Source organism: Convolutriloba macropyga, chromosome 4, assembly GCF_964194025.1.
Source record: "Convolutriloba macropyga chromosome 4, txConMacr16.3, whole genome shotgun sequence".
Taxonomy (NCBI): domain Eukaryota; kingdom Metazoa; phylum Xenacoelomorpha; order Acoela; family Convolutidae; genus Convolutriloba; species Convolutriloba macropyga.
Genome location: NC_134471.1, coordinates 79769487 through 79787958, shown reverse-complemented (window position 1 = coordinate 79787958; position 18472 = coordinate 79769487). Strand labels below are relative to the sequence as shown.

The following is an 18472-nucleotide window of genomic DNA, read 5'->3' as shown; positions in this document are numbered from 1 at the left end:
GTTGACGGTGTGGCTAGTTTGCTATATGGATCCGTTTTCGGTATTCTTCCGGAATTATACCGGAAATATTGTAGTTTTTTGTCATTGCGTGGATAAGTTTTTAGAAACTCGTGATTTACTGCACTCTCAAATTAGCGTTTCGCACTCTCAAATTAGCGTTTCCTCTCCCCCGAATCGACTTTTGCTTATTTCAATGGGGTCATTGAAATAGGATTACTGTAATTGCAGGTTATTTGAGCGCACCGTTCATAAGTCTCAATCAATCACATATCAGAAAAATCTTTTTAATTTTTTTTACAGCTCCTATTCTTTTTCATTTCCATTTTGAGACTACAGGTCTACGAAGCAATTGCAGATATTTTCTGACAACCTGCCAGCTATCTTTAAATTTTTCTCGGATTGAGGAACGTTTAAACTGTGTTTCAGTGATTTGTCTGCTTCTGTGCCAGCAATCCACGGCAGAAATACTGTCACGTTCAACGTCTGACTCTGCCCTCAAATTCAATTGGGGTCCACAGTCCGCAGCTGCCAAGGTCAAGAGGTCAAATCTCAGGAGCAAGCGCGACGTCAACACCACCAGCCATTTTGACAAATTGACACGATGTGACCCCATTGGCTGGCTAGACTGGCGACAGCCCAAGTTCGAGTGCAATGCTTGGACTAGATGGGGGCTGAACACTTCTTCTGGTTTGAACTCTACTGGAAAGGTCAATGACCTAAATCAGAGCAGAGGTCAAGAGGGGTCAAACGTATTATCAACATCTCGCCAATGTGTGTCACTATCGCGACGATGTGACTTTGTGAGTGATTGCCCGGACGGATCGGACGAGTATGGTTGCTACCAACAATTTTGCGACAACGAATCGGATTTTGTGTGTGAGAGGGACTTGACATGCATACCCCATTCTGCACTGTGTGATGGACGATACGACTGTAGTGATCTAAGTGACGAAAATGCACCCCACCTTTACTGTCATCTGTGGGGGAGGGGCAAGGAGTGTGAGGAGGGGTATGGGGCCATACCTTGCGACGGGAAATGTATCCCAAATGAAAAATTGTGAGACGGCAGGGTAGATTGCAGCACGGCCATTGACGAATCATATGCGGTAGGTTCTGAATCGTCTATTTTTTCAAGGAACTCGGGACGATGATTTGGAATGAACCTGAGTTGCGACCAGATCTTTGAACAAAATTGGTTGGTCCAGTTTTGAAATTGGGTTGATCACCCGGGGCTCATAAAATTACTAAGGGGTGCACCCAAGCTAGTGAGTTAATTGCTGCAGTTTTAATCGTGGAAATTGCTAAAAACAGCAGGTTTATATTCATATGAATGTCGTGTACAGGAAGAATCTGGTAAGAGCTGTATGTCATTCTCGTTCGTTGAGAAGTTGTGAACAAAAAGATTCTATTTTTCTTTGATTTTCAGAATTTTTGAAAATTCGTCCAATTTCAGGCGTGCAATTATCTAAATATGGACAGTGGTCAGAAAAGGCCTTGTGGGTTGTCTCATTTTGAATGTTGGAACCCAGAAAACCCAACAGAACCCGAATGTATAGAGTACAACCAAGTGTGCGACTTTATCTATGACTGTTTTGACGGCTCCGATGAATCACAGCTATGCGGTGTTTCTCGGAGCAGTAGTTGTCAAGACTCAATATTATTGCGAAATTGTCTCGAATCAGACAACAATACTTCAATATGCAGAATTGATCTCAACAATGGTGCTAAACAAATAAACAACACTTCTTGTGTTTATCCACTGTGCACATTTGATTTGTCTCAAGTTTTACGAGACGACTCAACTTGCGAACCTGTTTGCCCGGACCCGCTCGACAGAATTTGCCTCTGTAACCCAAGTTTGTTAGCGGGGACATCTGAAAACCGGGCACGTGAGAAAATACTTCAGTGCGTACCCCTCTCGGCTTTTTGCAATTCGTCTGTTGAATGTCGCAACGAAGCGGACGAGCTTCTATGTGCTGCCATAATTTGCGACAATGCAACTCAATTCCACTGTGGAGGGTTAGCTGGTCAGTGTATAAGTATGGAGCTCGTTTGCAATGGATTTAACGATTGCTGGAATGGAACTGACGAGCAAGGTTGCACTCGTAAAGAGATTCACTGTAGTGAGAACCAGTTTTACTGCCCAGATAATTTTTCGGACGCTTCCAATTCTGAGACGCACGGAAGGTGTGTGGATTTAAAGTATGTTTGTGAGCCTGATCTGGTTCCGTGCTTACTAGATGAGGGAAAGATGGAGAAAATGGGCAATCGCAACTGTACGAGTAATCCGAATGTGGCAAAGTAAGTGCTTATCGAATGCGAGCGAACAAATGGTGGGGAGGTATATTTTTAGGTCCATTTTTTTGTCAATTTTCTCTGAGCGATATGATTAATTGCTCTCGAACGAGGTTTGAAGCAATTGTAAGCATGTTGGTCTTTTTTATGCAAAAATTGAGAGCATTTTTGCGCTTTTGTGAGCATTTTTGCGCTTTTGTTCTAGAATATTGTGACTTCTCGAGTGACTTTTTCACGCCTTCGTTCATCATTTTTGAGTGATCTCTATTGCTCTCCCTTGTTGCTAATATATAATCGGTTACTGTATAGCAAATATTAGTGCATCAGAGCGCAGTGGTTAGTGCGGTTGGCTGTGGATCGGGAGGTCCAGAGTTCGAATCCCGTTGGCGGAAAGGATTTTGCACCCATAAAGAAAAATTGATTTAGGCTACAGACACTGAATTAAATTGCCTCGCCTGTCGTCCAAAAGCAATTCTTCCGACATTTGTCGGTTTATGTTTAATAGCCGCCCTCGTCTTCTCAGCTGGCTATTTTAGCGCTCCTATTTTTTTACTTCGTCGAACAAAAAAATGTTTCGCTTTACCTCATTTTGCCGCTTTTTCAACATTTTGCGTGAAAACTTTTTGACTTCTCTAGGCTAGTTTCTCTCTTCTCTCATGCTGCTAAAAGTGATTTTGAACATCAGTTGCTTAGCAATGCAATTCAAAATGATCAGAGTCGGTATAAAAAATTGAAGTCAGAAATAGAAACGGGATAAACCCATAAAGCCAAATTTTAAACCCATAAACCCATAGTGCCCGCCATTTGAACGTCGTTCCTATAAGTCTTAGTTACCATCTCTAATGCTTATTGGTATTGATAGTAGCCCCTGTAGCCTCTCTCTAAGAAACAGAAGTATGTTCAACTACGAAATGCCATCAAAAGAAATCGAACTTAAAAAATGTTTTTGTACAAAAATCTTTTTTTAAATTTATTCTATTCTTTCAATCCCAATCATGCTTATTGGAATCAACGGCGGCTATTTTCCGGCAATCTGCCGGTTATGTATTCAATTGCTCTCTCTCTCTCTCTCAAATTAATTTTGTTGCTGATATAAACGTGAATTTTAGCGGTTGAATGACAACGCCGTTGTGGGTTAGGTGTAAAGATGTCTGACTACTATCCAGGAGGTCGCGGGCTCCAACCCCTATAAGGTCTCAATTTTTGCACCCAAAAATTTTAAGTTACACCTCTATTGAGCTTTAAAAGAGTCTTAAAATCTTGAGTGAAATTAATCTAATAATCTTTCGTTTCAAATTTGAAACAGTTGGACTCAGTAAGTATCTAATTTCTAAGAACTTCGAACAAGTACTACACGTTAAATTTTTTTAAAAGAAGAAGCCTAATATATCTTGCTCGGAAAGTTATGTTAATGAACTCTACTATTATTATTCAAGTTGCTCTTTTAAAGAACTGCATTTAAAAGTGCTCCAATACTTCTGTGTAGTAAATAGCTCTTTTGGTTTTGACTTCAAGACTGGCTGATTTCCATTTTCTCTGCGTGCGTTTGTCTTCAGTTTCTGAAATTTTTCCCTTTCAAAGAGGGCGTTCAATCAGACGTTAAAGAGAGATGTAGTTATATACCGGAAATTGCTCAAACCTCTCTCATTTCTCTTTAACTTTGACGCAAATTTGCCATTTGAATCTTCATCAGTTGCAGAATAGGTAAACATTTTTTTTTGCATGCAGTTTGATAGGGTGCGTAAGATTGTAAGCACGAATAATTGTATTTTTTTTGCGCAAAGAAACAGCTAAAATTTTTCGTGGGCATTTTCTGAGCTTTTACCTTAGTAGTAAGGTGTCTTACTGGGCACGCAACGGGGGGGGGGGGGGGGGACATTTGGGTGTTACTGTGTTCGCAACGGGGGGGGGGGGGACACGAAAAATTTTTTCGAAAAGTTGATAGCTTTTGGCGTTCTCCAAGAGCGGTGGAGAACGCCAAAAGCTATCAACTTTTCGAAAAAATTTTTCGTGTCCCCCCCGTTGCGAACACAGTAACACCCAAATGTCCCCCCCCCCCCCGTTGCGTGCCCAGTAATACACAATTTTGGTATTTTTCTTGAATTCTTGATGTTTTTGATGGGAATGTTTTGTATTAAGAGGGTTGTTGGGAAGTAGCAGTTATGTAATGTGTGTCATCGTCAGCCCAGGTGAGCCTCATCATTTAAAAAATTTTAAAAAATTGAAAATCTGAAAAATTGATGAATTTTGAAGTGATAAAATTTTGTGTAATATTTTTAGCACCGGTTTGCAGATCTCAAAGACAATCGGCTCTGAACGTGAGCGCCTCCTCCCCCCCCCCCCCCCCCAGGTTCAGCGGTTCAGGGAACTAATTGGAGAAATATAATGAAGATATATTTAATTCATTTATGAAAAGTTTAATTTCTTTGAAAAGCAATTTGCTTTTTCAAAGTGGAGAGTAACAATTACACCTTCCACCTGGAGTTCAGATGACTGATGTGTGTTACTGCCCAAGGAAGATGCGTGGTTCCAGCTTGTAGCTTTTTAGGCTTAAGCTGAGATTCCATACATCTTCCGGGTGGAGGCCCAGAGTGAGGGGTAATTGAAGATAGTAGAAACACTATCTTCAATTACCCCCCACCCAGTCTCCAGCCTTACCACATTCGCAGAGAGGTGGTAAAGTCTAACAAGAGACTAAGGGAGAGTTTTTTGTTCTGTTGAGCAAATGGTTTCAGTAGAGTGAGAACATTTTAGTATCAGACATGTTTTCTTACTCATTAATATAGTTCATTTTTTTCCGAAACAGAAACTGAATCCGTGGAAAAAATCATTCATTTCAAAAAATGACGCCGTCTGAAGCTGTTGAAGCTGTAGATAGTTTGAAAAAGATTGGTGATTGGTGTATCAAACAAGATGATAGCTCTTCAAAACAATTTTTGAGAATTAAATTATTTCATGACAGAAATTTTCACTTAAAAACGGTTGTACTGAGCCGGTGGAAAAGCACAGTCAGCTTACTCTCTTCAGAATGTGTTCGAGTTCGAATGGAGAAGTTTTACTGCGTTGAAATTTTTCGACTAACATTTGAATTAGTTCAGAGTCTTTGTGGAGCAGACGGAGTTTTTATTGGTCAGCATTGCTTGGAAAACAGAAATTGTTCAGGGTAGAAGATACGATTGCTACTACGAGTTCAAAACAATTTGCACGGAACTAGGTGTTGAGAGGAAGACTGTTCTAAGTATCAACACGAAATTTACTTCCAAAAATATTCCGAGGCTTCATTTAACAATTTATCAAAAAGCACGCGGCCGGTGGCAATACTACGGTTATTTTTACTTCTATTGGAATGAAATTCACCGAATACAACAATTGCTCAGAGACGGTGTGTAATGTTGTTTACCAAACCTGTTATAACAACAAATGACCTGGAAATCATTCACAAAACATATTTATCATTACAAAAAATTTATCCTGACAACTCTGTAAGACGCAACTATTTTTTAGCAGCGTGTTCCTTGTTCAACGGATCAACAGACTTTGATTTTGACATTGCTATGAAACTTCGACCTTATGGAGGTTTGATTGGAATGGATAATTCATCAATGGATCGTTTTCTGAAAGATTCGAAAATATTGAGACTGCATGCTATTCTACATGATGCAGCCGGATACATTCAAGAGTACTACAAACAAGGACCGGGCTATGCTTACATGTTACCATGTGACATTAACAGCCCTTTTGCAGGGCATATTACAGGAATTGCTTTTTGTTGGTATACAAAATTGTTCAAACCTATCACTTTTCATTTGTTAGAATGTTGAGAGAGCGAGCAGTTGTTATTGACTGTGAAACATTTCGTTATTCAAAACAAAATTTTATTGTGAAGGAATTGGCAATTTGTACAGAAGAGTATATAGATTGCATTCTTTTTCTTCCTCCTAGCTCATTCAATTCATTGCCTCCAGCTGAGCAGCGAGCATTTAATTGGCTCACCAAGTATCTTCATGGTCTACATTGGGAACATGGTGTCTACCCGTATATTTATCTTACACAAATTTTACAAAGCGTGAAACTGAGAAACCCGAAAGCTGTATACTATGTCAAAGGAAAAGAAAAGTCAGAGTTTTTGGCAAACCTGCTCGACTGTAAAGTCATTAACTTGGATCTGATTGGTTGTCCAAAATTTGATGCCAGAGGCAACAACTCAAAGATTGTAAACATTTGTGAAAACCATTACCCTAGCAGGATAGCTGGCAAACTCCTGAATCATTGTGCTCGCCGAAAAGCTAATTTCTTCTTTAATTGGTTGAAAGAACAAGCTAATGATGAACAACCAGAGCAATTACAACTTTTGGAAACAACATCAGATTACGAATCAAAATCCATCGAAGTTGGAAACACTGATATCTCCAAATTTAGCTATCTCAACTTGGATAACAACATCGGGTCAAGTTCTGACATCAGTGATTAAATACGAGAAAGTCAGTTTCAAAAACCAGACATTGCAGCACAAGCAGGAAATCGTATTATCTCAAGAAGAGTTAGTACACTTTGCAACATTTCTGCCCATACTTGATCAATTCATATTCTTCCATCAGACTAGAGGACATCATCATGGAGCACAGCCAACAACTTGTAACAGACAGCAGCAGCTGCAGTACGACTATCAGTGCTACCAACAATATAATCAACAACAACCAATTCAACAACCGCAGCACCAACAACACGAACCAATTCAACAGCAACAGCAGCACCATCAACAACAGCAGCAGCAACAACAACAGCAACAATTGCAACCAGAACGCTCGTCTAAAGAAACTCAGTCCGCCCAAGTTAATACTGGTTCCAAAACAACCAATTGGAAAAATCATGGAACCATGTAGCTCTTCCTTGCCTTCAGCTCTAATATCATTTCTTTCAACGGAAGAAATTCAAAGCATTATTCATTACGAGAAAACAAACTGTTTACCTGCATGTTTCGTCTGTCGTCTAGTGGAAACCGAAGAAGACTTGAGAACTGGTTTTGTTCGTTATCAAATCTTTTATGAAGAAAAGTAAACTTTTGTAAATTATTTTAAACTTTTATAAAAATTGAAATGGATCAAGACAATGCAATTGATGAAATTGACTCTTCGCATGTTGTTCAAGATTTTGTATATGACAGTAATGAGAGCGAAAGAAGTTCGTGGAAATTCTGTAATAATATTAACCTGCCCCGGTCAGAGGTTGTGTTCTTTGTTCAAATGTTTGTCATATTCTCGCTGATGACACTTTGTATAATCAAACTAGCTTTCTCTTCTTCTAACTGTGAAGAGACATCAGTATGGATATCTATTCTGTCAAGTCTAGTCGGTTACATTTTACCCAACCCCAGATTATGAACAAAATTATTTCAACAAAAGACAGGGTTTTCATGGCTGTTGTAGGACCTTCTGGCTCTGGGAAAACGCAATTGATATTCAATATGTTACTCCGGGGAACTTTTCAGCCACGCTTTTCAAAAGTTGTGTTTTGCTATAAAGACTTTCAACCCCAGTTTCCTCTTATGAAGAAAAAATTGTCCATTCAATTCCTACGTTTTCAAAATTTTGACTTTCTCGCAGACTTAGAAGATTGTCTGCTTATCTTTGATGACTCATGCGAAGAAATTTACAGCGACAAAACATTTGGAAAGCTGGCAACTGCTGGTAGACATAAAAACATAGATACCATTTATGTAAAACACAATTTGTTCCAGCAAAGTAGATGGTCGCGAACAATTGACTTGAATACCACTCATATCATTTTGTTCAAGTCCCCTCGTGATGTTCAACAAGCTGATTACTTGGGAAGACAATTGAATCTCGCAAAATTCCTTCGTCATTGTTATCAGTTGTCTACAAAAGAAGCGTTCGGTCACTTTTTAATAGACCTGAATCCCAAAACATCAGAAACTTTAAGATTTTGTTCCAATATTACCGGCCCTGGACCCTCAATATTTTACCTACCAGCTCCACAACCCGATGAAATACCCTTGAGCAATGAGAGAGACAAAAGTTTATATGCTAAAACGTTTGAATCAGTTAACAAGGTCACAGCTGAGGAAAACTTTGAGATCGAAACGTAACAATAGAGTGTTAGTTTTAATAACTGAATGTTTATATAATATAGTTAAAGGTGTAGTACCTGTTAGGATTAAAAAAATCGAAAAGTATGAAAAAATTTCAAAAATTATCCTACGGAAGTCCAATACAGCAGAAAGGAGGAGAGCAGTATTTCTTTCTAAGCTGGGTTTCAAATTAGTGCAACAAGTTATCTTCTTCTGTTACAATTACCTTACAAATTAAAAAATGTCAATAAACAGTACAGCAGAAGAGTTTATTCTGATTCCAAAAAAAACGGTACCTGAGAATGCAACAAAAAGATGAGTCGTATGTTGGCAGAATTTTGAATGATCCAAAAGTAAGACACAAGGAGCATCAGCTGTCATTTCTAAAGCGTTTACAAACACGAAAGCAGAGTTCAGACACAGTTAATCTTGGCTTAGAAAGTGAACCTGAGCAGTCAGCAGAGGAATCTGTTGAAACTGTGCCAGATGAAAAGCAGAGCTCAGGACAGTACGAAAAAGTACTTTTTGGTTTATCAATTCTCGAAGGGCATAAACTAGATAGGGTTCGAAATATACTCGAAATTGTTAAAAATTCTGATGAAATTACAATTGATGAAATCAGCGGCAACTTTGTTTTGACATCGCTTGGCGACACAGGTTTGAAGGCAACAACATTTTTGTACAACATTCAACAACCAACAAAGAGAATAGATAAAAACTTGACTCCCTATGAGAACATTTTGAATGCTATTGACATTGAAGAGGAGATGGTAATTAATAAATACGCAAAAGCTGTAGTCAGGCGAAAACTTGAAAAAACTCAATTGAGGTCAGAAAACGAAAAACCTTCAACTTCCACGCGAAGTGAAACAAATACAATATCACTTGAAAATGAGTCCAAATTTAAGACCCAGGACGATGAAGAAGAAGATGAATTCAACGACGCCAAAGATAACCTCTTCACCTCACCAACCACCAGAGGAATCAAGCAATGGTTTACGTTCAAATAAAACGTCAAAAGTTGTAGCGCCTGATGAAAGAATGAAAAAATTATACAGAAAGGGTCCGGCAGCATACGGCAGTGTAAAAAGTCTTCAAAAGGCATCGAAACTCCCAGAAAAGACAGTTGAAAATTTCTTACACACACAAAACGCTTATACCAAACACAAAACTTACCGTAAAAAATTTCCTCGATTAAAGGTCAAAGTGTTTGATCTGAATGAGATCTGGTCTCTGGATCTGGCCCACGTTGACAAACTTGCAAAGTACAATGGAGACGTAAATTACTTACTGGTTGCTGTCGATTGCTTATCTCGATATTTACGTGTACAACCAATGAAGTCAAAGTATGCTACAACATGTATGGAAGCATTCAAAAAAATGATAAAAGTGAAGCAACCAAAGAAGGTCTGGGTTGATCAAGGAACAGAATTCAAAGGCTCGTTCAAAAATCTATGTGAGAAAAAAGGAATAGAACTCTACACAACTCACAGCGAAAAAAAATCGGCATTTGCAGAGCGAAATATCAGATCATTAAAAAACATAATCTACAGATACCTCGAGGACAAATGGACATACTCTTATATAACAAAGCTACAAGATTTTGTGAACACTATTAATGGTCGTACTAACAGGGTTACCAAAATGGCTCCTAACAAGATAACAAAAAGAGATGTGCCGTATTTACGCTCTCTCACAACAGATGCATCATATTGCATGAAAAAAACAACCTAAATATAGTGTTGGCGATTTAGTGAGGATTTCGAAAGCAGATACAACGTTTCGAAAAGGTTATAAGCAAACATTTACCGATGAGTTGTTTGAAATAATAGACATTCCAACTAAAAACCCACCAACTTACAGTTTATTAGACAAAAACGCTGAACCAATTCTGGGGAAATTTTACGGAGCGGAGTTGAATAAGGTTGTCGTGAAGAATTAATACGACAACGAAACAAAATTCTAGTTATCATACGATTCTGACAATGAGTCGGAGATTTTGGAGAAGGCGAACTCACAGTTCATCTTGTTTCGTCTGCTTCTATGGGTGTTTTCACAGACAACACGCTAGCAAACTTTAAAAATTTGTTTAGTGAAGAAATCATTCTTGAAGGCGACTGGCGCGTGGCACTGAGTGAAGTAATTTTTCCTGCGTTTATTTATAATGTTGTCGACACAGAGGTAAGAGTGTATAGAAAAAAAGAGAAACTAGAAAACCGAACAAACAGTGAATTTACTGTTAGTAAACCATACATTGGAGAAAGAGGAAGTGTTTTGAAAGGGGCCTACGAAAATGTTGAAGAATTGATTCAACAGCTCAATAATCAGTTGAAGCTGGAAATGAAAGCAAAAGTTAACAAAGTAACTGGTCATGTCAACATAACATTCAAAAACAAAGAAGAGGGAATAACGTTCCCCACGCCGCAAATTCCCAGTCTGCTCGGTTTTAAAGGATCTCAAGACGGAGGGACAGGTTTCCACATTGGCTTCAAGTCAAAGCCTCATCTGCAGTTGACAAATAATCTAAATGAACACGACTCAGATTACCCTTTTGACCTCTCGGCTGGAATTGAACTCATGTTTATTTACCTCGATATCATCGATTACCAACACGTGGGACACTCAAAAGCTCCTCTGTTGAGAATCATTGACACAAAAAGACGATTGAAAAACGGTAACATTGGCATTGTTGAGCCCAGTCACAGAATAGTATTCAGTAATTTGGATTACAAAAAGTTGTTAACAAAAAGTATTCAGTGTGTTGCAGTTCAACTCCGCAGTGAAACAGGTAACTTAGTCCCATTTGCAGGGACCGGAAAAGTTATTCTGACCTTACACTTTAAAAAATTCTACCCATAGTTTTTGTATGGAGGCATACTACGCGCAACAAGCAGTATCGCCCAATTTTTTGGGACACTATAGACAACGAGGAAGTGGTTTCGGTGCTCTTGCTGCTGGAATTGGGAGAGCAGCCCTACCTATTGCCAGGAAATTTGTGCTACCTGCTGTTAAACGTATTGGAAAAGAGTTATTACTTCAGGCTGCTCCCGTGTTAATTGAGGTAGCTAGCAAGCGCAAAACACCCAAACAAGCGCTCAAAAGCACCGTCAAGAAAACTCTACGGAAACAAGTTGGAGGTTCAATGGGAGCTTACCGCGCAAGAAGGCGAAAATCAGTTCAAAAAAGAGTCAAAAGACCATATGGGAGTGGAAAAAAAGCACGGTTTTCAAAAGTAAGTAGAAGAAAAAACAATTCTCCTACAAAAGTACCAACGTCAAACATTTCACGGAAAAACCAGGTCACGCGCAGTCGCTCTGATTTTTTCTCAAATGTGAACAATGATTGCTAACCTGTTACCATCCGAGGCAACACACACAACTCTAGATCTTTTCGAGAAACCACCGCTTCTGGTTACTTTCGAGAACGCTTTCACACAAAAAATTGGACCATCTTTCTCGCCCGATGGCCCAGTCTTAGAATTTGAGGTATTGGGTGATCGAAACAACTTTATTGACCTTCAGAAAATTGTTTTGGAGATCAAATGTAAAATTACCCAAGCAAATGATGCTGACCTACGAGCAGGAACTGAAGCCGCCAATAGAGATACCCCATATTTTGTGAACAATACCCTTCACTCCCTCTTCTCTGAATGCACTGTTTCGGCTAATGGTATTAAAATTTCTAACACAAATGGTAATTATGCACACAAGGGATTCATTGAAACTGAATTTTCTCACGGAGACAGTGCTAAAAACACTTGGTTGGTCTGTCAAGGATATTATTACGAAGACGAACCTCAGAAAGTTGACGGCGCCGATACCCGTGCAACAGATGTTGGTGAGCGTAAGGCACTGGTTTCACAGTCAGCTGAAGCCACTTTTATTGGTAAGCCGGCTTGTGACAGTTTAACATGTGATAAACATCTTCTGAGTGGTGTAACTCTACGATTTTCTTTCCGAAGGAGCTCCAATGAATTTGTAACCATAGCAGAAGCAGCAGCTAAACATTATAAAGTTAAAATAGTACAAGCCAACTTATACGTTAGAAAAATGACAATTACTGATAATGTTCTGGTAGCACTTGAAAAACAGCTAATGAAGACACCTGCTGTGTATGGTTTCACAGAAGTTCTACCTCGAACGTTTCTGGCTACAACAGGTGTTCAAAGTTGGCGTCAAGAGGATGTATTTTCGAAAGAACCAGTACGCCGGATGATAATTGCAATGACAACTAATCAAGCTTACCTGGGTACAAACAGGACAAACCCCTTTCATTACCGAGCTTTCAATTTATCCGAAGTCACTATATACCGTAACGGTTTACCTATTGTAGGCACTCCTATTTCAACAACACAGCGTAAACGAATTCACTACAACACAATTGAAGCCTTGGATTTTCTACAGAAGGGCACAGGACATGGTATTCCTCTTGGAGATTATGATAATCATTTCATTATGGCTTTTGATCTTACATCTACTCAGGAAGCTTCTCACGATTTCATTCATCCAGAACTAACCAACTGTTCAATATCAGTTGATCTCACATTCTCCCGAGCACTAGCTGACAATGTAGAAATTCTTCTATTAGGAGAACGCAACTCTACGTTTTATATTACTTCGGACCGTAAAGTAACAAAAAAGGCTCTGGTAACTTACCCAGGACATGGATAGTTTTGAAATTTTAAACTTTGTGCGAAAATGTTGCCATCTCAAGCATAAATTTTTGGGTGTCTTTGCAGCTGACAACTTTCCTGGACTCAAACCAGAGAGTTTCATTATTGTTAATGCATCCGAATCGTCAGAACCATGAACGCATTGGCTTTTATTATGCAGACGCCAAAACAACGTGTACTTTGCCGACCCCCTGGGATACTCTCTAGAAAACTATCAAGAAGTTTTCAAGCGATTGTGTCAAATGTATTTACAAATTATTGAAGTATTCAAATCACAACCTATTCAACCCATGGACTCTGTTCTTTGTGGTCTTTATTGTATTTATATAGCTCATATTTTGTTCGATTCTAAATTTTCATCATTGATTTTCATGAATGACAATGATTTAATGCGATTTAGTAAACACATGTTGTAATTTAACTTTTGAAAATTTACCACTCTTTTCCAAAGTTACAAGAGGTAAAACATCCAAGGAAAATTTTAATTGAAGTTAGTAACAGTACTATCCATAGAAAATTGGAATCTGTAGTCATCAATCTTGAAATCAAACTCTCCATAACCACTTTGTAATATGTCTAAAATTCTACTTAAAACTGCACCATGAGGAGAATTATAAAGAACATTTGTTATACGGTTGATAGTAACAAAAGGTAATAAGTTAGTTTGAGTCTGTTGAGTCCGTTTGCAGTTCCATTGGACACAAACTTGTGGTAATTTCTTCTTGGAACGCCGACACGGTGTTTCCAGGCTGTGATGACTATTGTATAAAACCGCTGCAGTCAATTTATCCATTATGGGTCCCACTGCAACGTGATCTTCCACATTTGAAATGAGTTCTTTAAAACATGTAAAAAGGCATGGAACGTTGAAGAGTTTTGACGTCAATGACTTTCGGTCTTCGGCTGAAAATTTTTCAATTTCAATCAGAATGTGATAGTGAAATTGACTGTCAAAATTAAATCCATTTTTAAAGGTGCATATGTTATCCCTTGAGTGCTTTGAATAAGCATAACTAACTTCCTTGTTTGTTGGAGAGAACAAGAATTCGGGCAACGTATTAGAAATACAAAACTTGAAGGACTTTTGAAATTTTCTGAAAAATTCTGGAGACTGTTCATACATAGCTTCAACCACATTGCGATAATTGGAAAACGAATAGCAATTCTCTGAACACGATCTCACTTTATGTTTCAGTTTTCAGTAGGTGACAAATTTTCTTTCTCCTCATCTGACTGAATCGTTCTCTTTTTCAATCTTCCTGAGGATTTTCGCGCAGTACTTTTTCTTTGCTCTTCATCTGGTTCCTTGAATTTCTGATGAAACTGATGGTTTTTCGGGTTTTTCGACAACAAACGCTTTATTTTGTCAATTTTACTGCTAAGTTTTTGAAACTCTGATAGAGACAAAGATATTCGTTGACTAAAACTCATATCGCCAACTTCATTGCGCTTGTATAATGTCAAGAACACGTATGTACCAGTATTATCATAAGTTTTCACATAAGCCCTTACAGTTCGTTTGTCGCTCTCACAAATCGATAAAGAATAGTCAGAATAAGCACAATCTTTTTCAATTGCCGATGTCATAGCTTAACTAAACGTTATCAATACAACCTACTTCAATAGTCTAAATTTAGGAAATGAATCATTTTCTTTGCTGTGATTCATTTGCTACTATGTTTGCTCTTAGACAAGCTCGTAAAACCCTGCATACATGTAAAAGTTCTCGGATCACAAATACACCTATACACACACACACACACACACACACACACACACATATATACACAAACAACTATTCTTCAAATACATGTACTAGACACCACACCCTGTAAACGTCTCTGTTTAGCTAAAGGCTAGTCTAATTGAGTATTGTGCTACTTACAAGTTCAAACTTGTTCAATTCTAAATATTTGTTCGTTTTACTAGACAAAAATGGTATTCTCAGTAATGATTCTACAAAAAACAGGCTTTTTTCACCACAGATACCTATTTCTAGAAAATTATCAACGTCGGTGTGCGGCCGTCATTGAACAAAATCGCGAAAACAGTCAGTGGGTGAGCATTAATAAGATTATGCTACCAAAATACGTCTACGATCACTTGTTCCTCTTTTTATTAGAAACCAGATCCTCTCTCGGAAATCTTGCACCGATCGACCTTATTCCAGGACTTGAAAGAGAATTTATTTCAGACCCCTCCTCTCTCGATAGCTCAACTTTGAAATCACTGTATGAAATGGATTGTTCAACCGTCCCCTTTTATGATAATCAGGAAGGGACAATTCGTGACTTACATCAGTTAGATTCAATTTATGGAATAAAAAACCTAGAAAAAGCAGATGATTTATTACAACAAGGGGTCTCAAGCTCGTGTGAGAAAAACTCAGTCGATGATTCTCAAAGAATTATGAACATCGTTAGTCCAACGTCACCCTCCCTTTTCGATAATTGTACACAAAAGACTCCCCAATTTAAACGTTTACAAAGCATGTCAACCATTGCTGACAGTTCTGAAGAGAGTACTATAGATATTCCGATGCAACGTCTGTCACCACTCAATGAAGAAACACCTCCAATTACTTATGCCCCGGCCAAAAAAAGTTGAAGCGAAGTGATAGAGTCCTGTTCTACGAAGATGATGCAGGCAAAAAACGAAAACTCTAATCAAAACTATGATTAAAACTTGAATTAACATTGTTTGTGTGTCTGTGTGTTGCATTAAATTATTTTATGCATGAAAATAAAAACAAATTCAATTGATTTTTTTTGCTTCATCTCCTACTCTATTAAGGATTTCGAGACTTGTAGTTTTTTAAGTTAATGTATCGAACAACAAACTGATTGATTTCACTATAGTCAGAGTTTTAAAAGTACTGCAGAGGAGTCGAAATGAAATGTTTCTAATTCAATATATTGTATTATCTAAAAGACAAGCATAAAGGTTATTATTTGGTATAAGGAAAATCTGGGTTAGTAAAAAGCAATTAGTTAGAAACAAACTAACATAGTCAGGATCGACCACAGGTCGAAGCAAGATGACCCCATCTACCACATCTGAGGCATAGTGGGCGGCCGGCACTCTGCATTTGAAGTACCTCCACTAGCCTCGCACTCTGCCATCCTTGGAATTCGATGGCAGCGGCAAGACGATTTTGAGAAGCAATAAGCCTCTCCATCTGATCGCCCTGCCCAATACCGTTCGAATTCCCATTCTCTCCGCCCACTGGAGTCTGTGTTGCAGCATCTCTACGTCTGCGATACGCAGCAACACCTGTTGTGCTCCAGCGGGACGGACTTCCCTCTGATGAGGACATCTGAAACAAATAAAGTTTTCAAACATAATGTCTATTAGTTTTTAACTTAGTGCAGTTCTATGTTGTCCTATACTATTCAAGTTAGAATCATACCAAAAATTGTTTGTGAGTAATAAATGAGTAATCAATGCCTTGAGACCAAAAACATTATATCAACAAACACTTAGTTATATTTTCCTAACATTCAACCGCGCCGAAATAACTTTACACTCCTTCAGATCTAATATAAACAAACACTTTATTTATGGTATGTATTCAATTAGGTGTGTATAGTTGTATGCGTAGGTTAAGTAATAACAAATTATCAGTGACTTGTATAAACTTTTGTCTCAGGAAACTACGGGAACCGGAATTAGAAACTCAATTCTTAGCCACTTATTCCGCGAGCAAAATCCCACACAAAAATTTTAACTTCAAGTAAACAAACACAGATCCAGGAGCTATTGTAATAATAATAATAATCAGAAGTTGATCACAAAAACTCTGAATTTCTCAGCAATCAGTTGGTCTTTCTCTTTCTTGTCGAAGAACACAGAAAACAAAATCACAACAAAATGACTCTCCCTTGTCCTCATTGCAATCGAGAACTCTCTGATAAAAGAAGTCTGCGAAGACATCTATGTTTGATTCACAAAATTGAGCCGGAGCGTCCTACTCTAATTTGTAATCAATGCAATTTCCAAAGTCAAACCCTACTTGGGATCACTGGTCACTGCCGCAGCCGCCACGGAGGGAAAACAGTCGAGAGTGTGTGCATATACTGCAATCATTGCTTCATGAGCAAAGATAACTTTGCCCAACACATGAGAAACAGGCACGGACTACCTGTCTGGGATACAAATGAAGCAACTGAACCTGAATCTCCGAACCAAGCTGGACCGTCCCGAGGCCGGATGTTTGAAAGAGCACCACCAAGACAGAGGGACAGTTGGCCAAAACCTGTACATTCAGCCTTTAATGGTGGTGTGGAGATTTACAATATCAAGCCAACATTGGAAATTGACCTGTTGGCTTATCTAAATTCGGTGAAGCCGGAGATAGATGAAATTCTACTGAACAAAACAAGTCATGGAGCTCAGAAAGTTCAACTGACAGCCGAGTTGAAACTATTGAAGCCACGAGTTGACGACGAAGACGAGCACATTACAATTTTCGCCAAGACTGATATGAAAACTGTCTACTACGATGGTTTATCCGAAGAAGAGTTTTTCACAATGGCTCAACAAATGATCTGTGTTCTGAACTGTTTTGCATCGAATGGGAGTGGATGGGTGCTAGAGAAAATTATCAATTTGGAACTAAAAGTTGTAAAGTTCAACCCTATTCGTGGCTCGTCATATCTAGCGCTGCCATCAGAATTGGTGAATAACCGAAATCTACTAAACATCCGCAATATAAATGACTCGAAATGTTTTCTCTACTGCTACACCGCAGCTTACCACATGAAATTCGGTCCTACTCTAGAGTCTAATTCTTGGCGACTGATTACCAGCCCAGCCCTGTATAACAGTACGAACGTGAGTGCCCATCAACCTCAAGGCGAGTATGAAATGCCAATGGCTGTCGATAAAATTGATTCCTTTGAGACATTTGAACAAGTAAACGTTAATGTTTTCCGATATCATAAAAAACAATTGTTACCTCTCAGAGTATCCAAGAAAAGATACAATTTTGTTATCGATTTGATTCTGATTTCTGATGGCCAACGCTTTCACTATGTTCTGATAAAAGATCTAGAAAAACTGGTATCAAACATAAGAGGCACAATCGTTAATCACCGCTCGGCTCTTTGTAGAAACTGTTTCCACCTTTGCAGCAGCTCGGAATTATTGAAAAAGCATCAAGAACTGTGTTATGATTATGACGCTGCAATTATCACAATGCCTACGAAGAAAGAACTGGTCTTTAAAAAACATAAAGCGAAAATTTTTTCCCCAATTGTTGTGTACTTTGACCTTGAATCAATATTGGAAAAAGTTCATAGCGTGCCAAATGACCCAGAAAAAAGTCATTCCAGGTTAATAGAAAAGCATACACCGAGCGGATACTGTTTTGCTGCAGTTGAACACGACTGCTCAAGTCTGTTCAGATACCGACTGAA

General features: G+C 38.6%; 1 protein-coding gene across 1 annotated transcript in view; it reads left to right on the top strand.

Annotated features, from left to right (window-relative positions):
• The first annotated feature begins 1016 nt into the window (after positions 1-1016).
• The window catches only part of LOC142337921 (uncharacterized), an 85452-nt gene continuing 67996 nt past the window's right edge, over positions 1017-18472 (top strand). The window contains exons 1-2 of the mRNA XM_075387561.1: positions 1017-1106; positions 1454-2301. Of these exons, the coding sequence (XP_075243676.1) occupies positions 1472-2301 (830 nt within the window). The 5' untranslated portion in view covers positions 1017-1106; positions 1454-1471. The remainder of the gene's footprint in view (positions 1107-1453; positions 2302-18472) is intronic.